At 38.3% G+C, this 12,992-nt stretch overlaps 2 protein-coding genes across 4 annotated transcripts in view; one reads left to right on the top strand and one right to left on the bottom strand.

The window, feature by feature from the left end:
• The window catches only part of phlpp2 (PH domain and leucine rich repeat protein phosphatase 2), a 40,635-nt gene extending 33,943 nt beyond the window's left edge, over nt 1-6,692 (top strand). For both annotated transcript variants that reach the window (XM_028436011.1, XM_028436002.1), the window contains exons 18-19: nt 169-400; nt 517-6,692. In XM_028436011.1, coding sequence (XP_028291812.1) covers nt 169-400; nt 517-1,797 — 1,513 coding nt within the window. In that variant the 3' untranslated portion in view covers nt 1,798-6,692. The remainder of the gene's footprint in view (nt 1-168; nt 401-516) is intronic.
• A 427-nt stretch (nt 6,693-7,119) lies between these two features.
• Nucleotides 7,120-11,498, bottom strand: marveld3 (MARVEL domain containing 3). 2 transcript variants are annotated; one of them, XM_028436118.1, is made up of 4 exons: nt 11,320-11,363; nt 9,176-9,442; nt 8,964-9,046; nt 7,120-7,916 (listed from the first exon to the last, which is right to left on the bottom strand). In XM_028436118.1, exons 2-4 carry the CDS (start codon nt 9,430-9,432, stop codon nt 7,309-7,311), a joined length of 948 nt encoding a protein of 315 aa, XP_028291919.1. In that variant the 5' UTR covers nt 9,433-9,442; nt 11,320-11,363; the 3' UTR covers nt 7,120-7,308. The 2 variants fall into 2 exon arrangements, with proteins under 2 accessions (XP_028291919.1, XP_028291912.1); XM_028436111.1 differs by having other exon boundaries at nt 7,126-7,916; nt 11,303-11,498.
• Between the last annotated feature and the right edge of the window lie 1,494 nt (nt 11,499-12,992).

Raw genomic sequence — 12,992 nt, 5'->3', positions numbered from 1 at the left:
AATTATTTTTAAAAAAAGATGGAAAATTCTTGCAAATTACATTGCAAATTTGAATTTGTGCTTTTTTCCATTACAAAAGCATTAATTTTTCTGGTCGTGTATGTGGCACTTGAGCTGAAATGAGTTTGACACGAAAGCTGAAGTGCACTTTTTGTTTTTGGGAAACAGGAAACTTGGTATGGCAGGACAGAAACTGGGTGCCTCGGCTTTGTTGTGCTATATCCACCGTGAGTCTTCAGATCCAGGAGGTTCCTATAGTGTGACTGTGGCCAACGTGGGCAACTGCCAGGCTGTGCTGTGCAGGGATGGACGCTCTGTTCCCCTCTCTAAGATCTACAACTTGGAGAACTGCACGGAGGAGAGGGAAAGGGTTCAAATCTGTAAAGCCATTATTACTGAGGTAACAAATTCCCATCTATTCTATCAACTGTTATAGATTTGGTGTTATATGATGAATTTTTAAGCTAATGAATCTGTTTACCCATTGGCCCCATTAATGCCACCTCTGTTTTCCAGGATAACAAAGTGAGCGGAGTGACATGCTGCTCTCGCCTGCTGGGATGCTCTTATCTGTCTCCCTGGGTGCTCCCAAAGCCCTGGGTGCACACTGAGCCTCTCTGTTCCCAGGATGAGTTCTTGATCCTCGGAAATCGAGCGTTGTTTGAGCGTGTGTCCTACCAGGAGGCCGTGTGCACTGTGCAGTCTGTTCAGGATCCACGTGCTGCTGCTAAAAAGCTGTGTTCACTGGCTCAGAGTTATGGCTGCAAGGACAACATCGGAGCTGTGGTGGTGTCGCTTCGTATTGGTGAGGACAGCTGTACGTGTGAGCCTCCCGTCTCCACTGCAGAACAAAGAGGCCCCCCTCCCGGGCCTGCACCTGTGACGCCGGGTCCAGGTGACCCAACCACCTTAATACCGAGCAGCGGTGTTGTGACCGAGTTGAGCAGTGAAACCTCAGCCTCAGAGTTAGGCAGCGAGGCGGGCTCCACAGCTTCAGATGAACAGACATCATCTGGGCCTGCATCACGTCCTGAGAGACGTTGTAGTGTGCACCCTGCCACTGCCCTCTGTGGAATCCGGATCCCTGGTTCAGGTCCTGGAGGAGCCCAGCAAAGCCCGCTTCAGCGGCAGCCGTCTAGTGCTACGTTCTCTAGTAAGCACTCCGACAACGGCTTAGACAGTGACGATGAAGCTCCACTCGAGGGTGTTATTTCCAATGGTAGCAAGTTGGAGGTGGAAGTAGACATTCACTGCTGTGCTTTTCAACTGCTGTCAGGGGCTCCCGAAACACCCAAAGATTTGAATCTTGAAAAGCACAGCTCTGATTTTCTCTGTGAGAAAATACGCAGACAGAACAGCGTGGTGGTGTCTGCGACCAATGGTTGCCTGTTGGCTGTGTGTAGGCGAGAGATCATAGACCTGAAGAAGTCTCCTTCAACGTCCTGCCTGTTCGGTAAGAAGCTGGCCAATGGTTCCGTGGTAGCTCCTGAAGACAGCCATAACCTTATAGAGGTTGCTCTAGAGGCTCCGAAGAAAAAGTCTGGCTACTTCACTGCCCCAGCACAGCAGGACCCAGAGGACCAGCTCATTGTGCCTCCCAGTCTAGAGCAGGAAGTCAGGGAGCAGCTGAAGGGCCAGAACCCTCCCATCTTAGGCCCCTCGGCACCAACCACACCCACTTCCTTTAACTATCCCATTTGGGATCATACCCATCCCCCTTCATTTGCCTCACACCTGGTCTCAGGTCCAGGCCCGGCTCCCATCCTACAAAAGGAAGTTTATGATACTGCCCTCTAGAGGGCGATAATTGCACAGTGCCATGTGGCTGTTTATCTGCATTTGTGCCAAGATCGTTCTCAGACCTGTGGATGCCACACAGACACTGTGTCAGGAAAAGCCTGTGGCACCCCGATAGTCATAATGTGAAACAAGGCCATCAGTATTTTTAAAAAGCATGGAGTGAGTCTGCTATAGGCCATAGATGCTTTCAAAGATACCGAATCATGACACAATGAAACAAAACAAAGCACAGCTGGCTATCGCAGACAAAAACCAGCCTGACCTGAAATGGGATGCTTTTGTATCCAAACATGTCAATAGCAATTCCCTTTACTTGGAAAGTCGTGCATTCGGGTGTGTAAGAGATGATGTTGAGAATCCACTCCGGGGGACTCTGCAGACACCAGGAGCGAAGCCTTGGATGAAAAACAAAGAAGTGCCTACTGCAGACAGCACAGCTCAGAGCTGCACATCCAGGCTGGGTTTGGAGAGGTGAGCTTATCTGCTTAGTTGGGAGGAAAGAAGAACAAAAAAACAAAAACACATCCTCTGCTTCTATGGCTTTCAAAGATGACCACGTCTTGTAAGACAGAGAGAAGGGAAGAATATGATGATCAAATAACTTTTGTTCAAAATCACTGTATTTGTTTTTTCAGCATAAGAAGACAATAACCTTTAAAATAGAGAACTCTATTCTACACAGTATAGTACTATCATCGCTAAAGAGACACTCATAATTAGCACTGATTTAATCTGGTGTGCTGATGCTTCTGACTTTAAGATTAACTATTGCTATTTAGGGCAATAAAGTGTCAGTCATTGGTCAAGTGCTGGTGTAATGTAAGTGTTTAAAACCCCTTTTTACAGTTGGCATGATGAAACCGCATTTGTAGAAACATTTAAATATTCCTCCTAAAATTGAAGTAATTCATTTTCAGCCACAGGATGCTGCTGCCTATTAAGAACGTTGCACATCCCTGCATCCAGATGTTATCATCAACAGTTTAAATCTTCTCCGTTTTTACACTTATCCCTCAAGTGCACCACACACTCCAACAGGTCATGTTCAAGATGTGCTCCTATGACCCATTACAGAATTAGGATTGGATTTCATAGTAGTGCTCAGCTTTGTGCACTGGGTGACGCACATCTGGTTACAAACTGGCGCTCTGGGACATAGATACACAACACTACACAATGATTTGACGTAACGACTCGATCACATTTGCACCTGTGCCCTTATTCCATGAAAAGATGCTCCCTCAGGAATTACTGGCTCAGAGTTTGCTAGAGATTGACAGTGTGTGGTGTTTGCAGGTTCTCCCTGAAGCACATTTGGTTTACCTCTGGAATTCTGGAATTTCCTTCAACGGTCCAATAGCATGTAACATGATGTATGTATAGGCGTCATTGTTGTCACTTAATCATGGATCTCAAACTTTGGTCCTGATGGGCTGTAATCCAACATGTTTTAGATGTTGTTCTAATCAGCAGAAAACCATTCGGGAAGTCGGGCTTACGTCACAGATGACATTAGCGGTAGTAAATAAACGAGCGCCATCTTGAAATGGGGGAAAACAACTCATGTTTGTCCAATGACAAAAACATCTGTATTACAATACAGGAGTGATTTATATCCCAGCATGGCATATAACTATCAATAAACACTACCAGAACAGACCAGGGGACAATATAAGGCTAAGTTATCAATGCTATAGGAATATATGAGTTCTATAAAATGTCCCAGCCAACACTTGGATGAACAATCTAAAACATTGGCCCAATTTCACCTACCCAGATCTTTACAAATACCTAATAAATGAACTTCATGAGTAACCCGCATGGTAAAAATCCTGGGGTAAATCTTCACACACTATTAATCATAGTTTACTTTATAACAGAGCTACAATGGAAATAAATACAACATAATGCCGTATAGAATGAGTAAAATCCTCAATCCTCATTTCAGATCTTAACTGTTCACTTCTCGGTTATGAAATGTAGAGAGCACACATAGTGTAGACTCCAGCATTTTCATCCGTCCTATAAAGGAAAGCCAGCGTTTTTTCTTTTGGGATGATATGAAAAATTATATCTATTTTATTTTTTACATTGGACGAATAGCCAAACATACTGTATAACAGCTCTTCGGCATGGTGAAACTTTTTCTGTTACAACAGAAGTCAATACGTCGTTAACGTTGTTTTTCCCCCAATCAAATATGGCGACTGGCGTTGCTAGGCAGGAAAGTCACAACTTACCCGGATGTCCGACTTCCCGAATTTTAACGAAGCTGTCCAATCAGCTATTTAAAACCTGCAAGACGACAGTCCTCAAGGTGTACGTGTCATTCTGACATCTTATGTATAGGATCAAAGTCAACATGAAACAGTAACATAAACTGCGATGAATATGAATAGTCTCGGGCTGATTTACTTTAGCAGATTCATATCAATATGTGTTTCTTTTTTTAATATGTGAAATTATTCTCAATATATGCAAACCTCATGCAGTCTTCAACATTCCCCGCTTGTGCCAAAATAAAGAGCATTTCAGTGAAGCTACTCCAGGTGTGAGATATCGTAGGTGGGCAGTTGCACACGATAGTTTTTGACACACTAGAGGTTTTTTTTTTGCTTTTTATCGTGTTGATGATTACTACGACTGGTGTCATTTTTATTTTTTTACATTTTTGTTTTTTCTATTAAGTGCTGCAGTGCTCCCTCATAGCCTTAAAGTAACAGTGCTCAGTATTTGTCCATACAGAGTCTTTAGTTTGATCTAATCCTTCTTTAGGTGCTGTGTTTATTTCCTAGTTCTCCGTGAGAATGAGTGCAGGGGTCAGTGATGAAGCCTTTAAAAATGAGTGTGTGTGAACATTTTCCATTTTTGTTTCTTTAAAGGAAAAAACACTGTTCAAAGCACTTTCTACACTGTACATAGTGTCATTTGGAGATACTGTATGTGGAAAATACGCATTTAATTAAAGATGTATTTATAGTGTTGGGACTATGTAGCCCTCGTGTTGAGTTTAAGAAACAATTAATAAAACTGACTTTCAGTTTTTGGTGTAAATTAATAAGACAATTTTTTTTATTTTTATTGAATGCCCTCAGTTACTGTAATTAACATTTTTATTATAGGTACTAATATTGTGCAGACAGCAGAATAAGCCGTCCTAACTAAATATTATTGCAATATATATTTTAAAAAAATCATAAAACGTGATCAAGTGCACTGTATATAAATACATAGCTCTTAAGGGGAAACTAAGAAAATAGTATGAGTGAAAACATGTAGTTTATATGAACATACTGCTAACTTAACACTGATGATGTGCCACACCTGAACGTGTTTTCTGACTCTCCTGCAGTAATGATCTGTATTCGACAAATAATACCAACATAACCTAGTGCTATTGCTCTGTGTATGCCGAGTGAATGTTTGAACATTTTCACACTGTTTTTGTTTAAACGATTCAAACGAGGAACCAGATTTTTATTTTGTTATTTTTCTATCATTTCTTTAGCTCCAGTGGCCTTTTATTGGGTCTGTAAGCCAAAATGTGGATTTTAACTGTGCTCAGAGCTCCATTATCTGAACTCTCATTATCTGCAAGCTGGCACAGGGGAAACAAATACAGACCATGTACATTTAGTGTACTTTTTTTTTTTTTTTTTTTTTTTTAAAAGACAACGGTTAATTTTCCGTCATCTGTAAAATAACACCTGTAAATAAAAACGTGGACACTGATCTATCGTTTTCATCATCTAAAAGTCTAACTTCTTATCTGTCTAAGAATAAATATGGACGGAATGTGTGCGCGTGAGATATTTATGTGGTCTGATTACTTTTTGAAATGTTTGTTTTTGTTTTCTCCCTTTCTGTGATCCTTTCATTGTCACACATCAACATACAGTACATTTGTTCATGAAGGACGTCATTGTGTGTCACAGTTGCATGATTACTGTGCATTCACCTGGCCTTTCTAAATACTCCCCGATCAGTCGAGCACACGTGTCCAAATATAGCAGACTAAATTGGCATGCATGTACATACGCAGACTATATGCAGAAGAAGAGTGAGCAGCGAGCACAGTGTACGATGCAATGACTCAAAAGATATTTTCTTCCACTGACGCAAAAGGGAACCAATCATGTGAATCACTCAAAAGTAGAGGGTTTGTACTTCTTAACTGCCGATTCATTGAGTAACTGCTGTGAGAGTGTGTGCGCTTGTTGTGTGTAGTTCCAAGCTTTTGTGCACACATACAGAAAGTGTATGCATGTTTGTGTGATAATAGTCAGACTAAAAATCCGTCTGTAAACTGGAGGAAATTTGATCAGAGATGCTTTAGGTAACGTCGCCAAAGTAGCCATTTGGTTGATCTCCCAGTTACCGTGTGTATCATTTATTTCCGGAAATGCTTGAATATTTTTTTCCTCAATGCCAAGAAGCGGATCTTTATTTTTGTACTTCATTCCTTCAAATTTATATTCCTCTTTCTACTATCTAAAATTTTTTGTTAATTTTTCAGATTGACCCCATCAAGGTACAATTTAAGGAACAAGCTAAAAAAAAATAATGAAAGCATGCCCTAAATATGCGTTACCATAAAGAACATACATAGTGATTTGTTGGTGTAAAATGGAATATCTTTTCTTTTTTTTTTTACAGGCAGATTTCTGCAGAATTCATTTTGTTAGTTTTACAAATTAAAGTTTATTTATCTTCAGACTAACCTAGTGAAGAGTACTTTTTGCTGAAGGCCAGACAGAATTGTACTCTTATGAACTCTGAGGGTAAAGGATGATTATTATTATTTTTTAAATGCTGCTATCATTTTAGTTCTCAGTTGTTGTTGTTTTTATAACACAGTTAAGCCAAGTAGCAATAAAACTTTTATACTGTGACTGTGTTTGTTTTGTGTTTATTTTACTCAGTATATTTGAGATGTGTATTGGATATAAAATATTCACAGGGTCCCTCTTACTGTAGAAATGGAAAGTTTTTACTAAACCAGCAGCTGAAGAATTATAAATGCCTTTGTTTTCTGACAAAAGGAGTTTATTTTCTTTAGTAAACAAAATTCTCTTTCATGGATTTTAAGTCCACTGAATACAAAACGGTTTTTGGTAAAACACATCCTCATTTTTGTCTTGGTAGGCAAATATGAACATTTTATGAACCAGTATTTATAAAAAAAAAAAAAAAAGGTAAAATTCAACAATGACAGTGTAAAGACTGTAATTCTATGTAATAAATCTGTTTGATAAATCATTTGCTTATTCGCTTCAGAGAAATCGATTTAAAAAAAAAAAAAAGACAAAATACTAACTTAGTTCATATTTATTATACACACATTATTAAAGAAAATGTAACAGTGCACCTCATTTGTAAACTATAAGAAGGAGCTATTTTGTTTTGTTATACTGTTTTTTCTAAAAGTTTACAAAAAATGAATACAAAAGATAAAAAAAAACCAACCTTGTAACATGATTTCAACACGGCCCCACACACAACACTACCTTACAAGTTGTCTTCATTCGTTTGTGGCTTCTTCAGCTCTCGCACTAATCGGAAAGCCCTGATGGCCAAAACTGCACCGAAAATAAAAACAAAAACTCCCAGCACAGCAAAAAGAGCACCTGCAATATCTGCACCGTGGTACTTGCACTCAAAGCCTTTGTGCCCTTTGCTTTTGTACATCTGCTCTCTCTCTTTGCAAATTGGACTGTCGTAGGTTTCCTGTAATTTAATCAAGTAGAAGGCCAGTGCAGGGATGTAACCCAGGCCAATGAGGATATTCAACACAGTTTCCCCAAACAGCACGGGTGGAAAACGGAAAGGGACACGGAAAATTCCCAGGGCAAACATGACACTAGCGTAGACCATTAAAAGGCCCCCACAGGCCATGGTGAAAACATACGGAGGCCTCTTCAGCTGATGGAACATACGGTCGAGCTCCTTCACTCTGTCTGCGTCGGCTCCACTGAAGGCGTTGGCTCCACCAAAGTGATAATAGTAGATTCCACCGAGGCTGGCCAGGTCCCGGTATCCACCGTTGTTACTGTACGGAACTCCAGCACAGATTACAATAAGCAGATTTACGAAAATCTCCATAAGCTGACAAAGACCTTAAGGACACAAAGAAGCAACAATCAGAGTCAGTGTGAGTCCAACTGAAGGATGTCTCTCTAAATGTAGATTTACAATTTTATTTCCAAATGTTGCAGTAAAATTATGAGGAGACTGAACTGAAACCTCATCATTTTATGACTCAATTCTAAGAGTTACCATAATACTTTAATACTTTAACCCACGCCGTCATTAGCAGGATTGTGTGTGTGTGGGTGAAATTTTCCTTTCAACTAATGTGTTTTCTCCTTTGTACTAGGGCTGGGCGATATGGGCCAAAACTCACATCTTAATATTTTTTTCTCTAAATGACGATATATGATATAAATCTCAATATTTTAAACTCCAGAATGAGAATTCTGGGTTAAATTTGTGATGTAAAATGCCACACAGACACATTTATTAACAAACATCTGCAAAATATGTCAACTTTTGACTTTTTCTCCTCTAACGGACAGCACGTGTGAGTGAGTAGTGAAAGCAGCGACTCCTAAAATAAGTAATAAGTTATAAAATAACAATGTATCGCTATAGGCTATATTGAAATTTCCTTTATCGCCAAAATGGAAATCTGGATATATCTTGAATCTCTATATATTGCTCAGCCCTACTTTGTACTCTTATAATATACTGTATATTGGGGGGAATTATAGATAAACATGCTTTTAAAATTCAGACCGATATTTTTTTTAATCCTTTTATGCTGATGTTTATTGTTGTCGTCTTTTCTCTGAAAACTTAATTTAGACTGCCTTTAAATATAATGACCAAAAAAAGGTAAGTACAGTCGGCAAGGTGGTGTGAAATGATGTTAAATGAGATGATCAGGTTAATGAATGTAAATAAAAGTGATTTAATACACTATACCCTGCACATTTATTGTTTAGTCAACTAAAATCTTTGTAAATTTAGTCCACTTAAATGACAATACATAGAATTCTGATGACTAAATGAAGACTAAGACTAATATCCAGGAGAGAAAGGCTGAATGGCTAAAAGCAGTTTGCACACAGGTGGATGGATACTATAAAAATAGAGGTACTTGCCTCTAGTGGTTAACGCATATCTGAAGTTGTAAAGCTTGGGTTTGGGCTCCCTTTCCATGTAATACAAAGATGTGTCTCTTATCCTGTGAAGACACAAAGTGAAGTGTTTAGAAATGTTTGCTTTACATCAACACCAAGAAACAACTGTTTAATAACACAAAAAAAGCATGCTAGTGTCAGAGGAAGACACGCTTGTGTTGATTTCCTCTTACGGTCTGGAGGGTCCTCCATGGTGGTGGTCTCTGAGAACAGGTGGCTGTTTGTGAGAGGTGGTTGTCGTGTCCCTCTGTCTGTCGTCTCTGGGCCTCCTGTCATGAGCAGAGTGTCTCTCATCCTCAGCTCTGTCACGTCGGTCTCTGTCTCTGTTGTCATATGGAGAGCGGTCTCCATTGTATGGATAGTTTCTGTCCCTGTTCTCATATTCTGCGTATTCATCACTCCTCTGCTGGCGTCTTCCCCTCTCTGGCATCTTGATCTGTCTGCGGAAGAAGAGTTTAGAAAAATAAACTGCTATTAATCAAATTCCTTACACCAATAATGCAAAGTGAATGACTGGCTTGTATGTCTGTGCAGGACAATAAACAGCTTTGCAGGATTGTGGAAAACATTTGTTTAAGTCAGTGTTTCCCAATCTTTACTGCCCCATGTACCCCTTAGCCTTTATTTCTTATCGTAAGTACCCTTAGCTCATGTCATACATTATTTATTTGTATTTGCAGGCTCACCTAAACTCTTTCATGTGTCTCGCCCAACATTACGCTTGAATTTAGGCCTTTTTATTCCTTTATTTCTGAAGCGTTGCTCCTTATAGAATTTGAAATGAACTTTTTGGTGTATTTCAGATAGTGATAGACTGATATATCGGCTGATTGGCCGATGCGGGCTGCTGTGTTTGCCGATCTGTATTATTTACAGAGAACAGAAATATCTTTTACTTGTTCTTGTTCTACATCACCTTTTTTAATATTTGTTAAATATGTTTTACTTGTTGTTCTGCCTCACCATTGTTAATTTCAATAAATGTTCCTTTTTAAAAAATTCAGACTCATTTGTTAACATCATTGTGTAATTTTTATGATGTAAATTGAGGGAGCAAAAGTAGTATCGGCTCCAAATATTGGCTCAAGACAATCGGCAGTCCGTATCGATCATCGGCTAAGGCTGATGGAAAAAAATCAACATCGGCGATAAAAAAAAATCCTTATCGGTCTATCCTGAATTTTGTTGTGCCACAACAAATTATTATTGCAGGATGAGACAAATGTCTGTGTGCATGTCCAAAAAAAAAATCTACAATGTTAAAAAATAAACTGACAAATGTTTCTGTGTACCTCCTGAGAGGTGTTCAAGTACCCCTAGGGCAGGGGTCTGCAACCTTTATTCTCAAAGGAGCCATTTTGCCTAATCTCGTCTGGAATAAAATCCTTCCGAGCCGAAAAAAATATCTTCTCAATGAAGACAATACACTTTATAAAATTCTATACAGTTGAAATAGTATCAAATAATTTTATGAGTTAATGGATTTGAAGGGCTACAAAAAATAACTTGAATTTGATACACGAGATCATGTGATGTCACATGCTAATTGCTAATTTCTTGCAACACATCAAGCATGCATATTAAGCTGCATGTTGGCAATTAAATAGATCTTTCCCCACACAAATAAAGTTTCTATTTTCTTCCAGAATAGTCTTTTTGTTGGTTTAGATATCCTACCAGGGATTTAAAACCCAAGGTTAACCACAGGTGTAAGGAAAATTGATGGTCTGTAGAGGTTGCAGGAGTTGAAGTAATAAGATGTCAGAGTTATTGCACAATGTGATTTATTTTTAGGTAAACCAATTGTTTGATCATCATTTTATTTGAAATGAATGCCATTAATCATCAATACCCTTTGTAAGAAATAAAAATTCATTATTTTAGTATTTTTTTTAAAGCTACAGGGAGCCATTGCAAAAGAGTCAAAGAGCCACATGAGGCTCCAGAGCCGCAGGTTGCAGACCCCTGCCCTAGGGGTACACGTACCCCAGTTTCAGAACCACTAGTTTAAGTGTATTTGTAAGGAAAGTCTGTAGCTATGGTTTCATTGTCTACTGAAATGCATAATGAAATTTGAAAAAGCACCAAGAAAACATTACGTTAGTTACATTTGATAGAAAACAATTGTTGATATCTTCAGTTTTCCTGATGCAACACATCAGCTAGAAAACATAATTGCCCCGTGATTCATAAACAAGCTTTCTTTTTGTCATTTTGTTGCAAAAGTAACCAAACATGTGTTGAAATTGTACAAGGAGATATTTACACAAATGATAAACACTTATAAAAGCGTTTCCTACCACTGATTCCCACTCACGCAGACAAACACCAGCCTGTGAACTTCCTGTTTCACGTTCCCTCCGCAACTCACCTGCGACATGCCACGCCCACTGAGTCAGTAGTTGTTTACAACTTTTTTCTCCTGTTTTGTTTTTATTTTTTTTAGTTTGTGTAACGTTGTTTTTACATTCGTTCTAAAATAAGCTTCAGGAAATGTCTTACTTTTGACCATGGCGTTTATTTTTCAATACCGAGTCACTTTATTAGTGAATGGATCACCAACTTATAAAATATTGTTGGATGAAGCGTGTTGTGATACAAAATGTACCACTAACGCTTAAAACCGAACAGAAACAAACACTTTTATCAAAAACTCGTGTTTCACCGTAAGACCGCGTGATGAGATTTCACAATCTGTGATATCGAGTACTTCCGTTTCTGTTTATTGACATTTCAACGTAAAGGTCCTTACGAGGGCAACAACTTTGTTTCACTTCCTTTGCAAATAAAATATATTTTAAAAGATATTTCTCCTGATTAAAAAAAAACAAAAAAACACTTATTTTTTTCATATTTAAGCAAAGAAAGACTTTTTGGGTTTCATTACAGGGCTGCAGCTTTCCATCACTTTAGTTTGGTCAGATTAACTTTGGGTTAAATTAAAAGAATAAAAGCAAAAATATTTTTGGAAATCTGAATTTTAATTTTGGCAAAATTGTTCAGTCATAAATGTAGCTATATAAAAACATCCATGTTTTTCACAATTTAAAATGAGGTCAAAATATATATAAAAAAATAAAAATACTGTTAAGTATGGGTGCAGCCTAAACCTGCAGTTAAGATTCCCCAAATTATTGAAAACTTGTCAATGAATAAGGCAAAGTTTGCACTACCAAAGAGACATAAATGCTTTTTCGAACTCAAACATCGCACTTTATTCTGTAACCCCACAGCATGCATGACCCTCCCACACATGAAGCTGGGGTGTTAAAAAAAAAAAAAAAGAAAAAAGGAAAATGATAGATTTCACAATAGTAACATTTAAAAAGAAAACAGAACAGTTTCTGTATAGTAAAAAAAAATAATAATTACATTTTCTACAGTTTCATTGTAAAATGTGTTATTTCTTAGATTTGTTTTCTATATTGACATATAACATTTTCTTTGTATAACTGCAATTTTGCTTCCCTCATCAAATTTTGGCTGACCCGATGAGGGGAAACGAAAAGATCCTGGGCTCATCCATTAATATTTTAGGATTCTGATCTTGTGTGAGCACCTAGAAACTTATGGAACCTTTACATATTATAATTGATTAGGTCATTTTAAATATACAGTAATTAAGGATGTGGGGGCATTACTTGAATATCCTCCTGCAGAATGTATCCAGGGTCAGACCTGAGGCAATTCTTACTCATCAGGAAGTTAGTAAAGACAAATTAGCTAATGCCATTCACACTTAAAAAAAATTAACCACCAATAAAAGTGACAACAAATTAGTGTGATATCAAACATACATATAGGTATCTACAAGATAGCCTAACTTTTGTCAAAATAACTCCCAAAAGACTATCAGATTAAAGGCCACATGAGACTTGACTCGGACACCTAACAGAAGTAGCTGGAATGAATGATATTTTATTTTGAAGTACTTCCTGCAGCCTTTACCGGAAATGATTTCTGTCTTTCCTTGAGCTGCTCACGCGCTGT

Source organism: Gouania willdenowi, chromosome 3 (genome assembly GCF_900634775.1).
Source record: "Gouania willdenowi chromosome 3, fGouWil2.1, whole genome shotgun sequence".
Taxonomy (NCBI): Eukaryota; Metazoa; Chordata; class Actinopteri; order Blenniiformes; family Gobiesocidae; genus Gouania; species Gouania willdenowi.
This window is presented reverse-complemented; position numbering and strand designations above follow the sequence as displayed.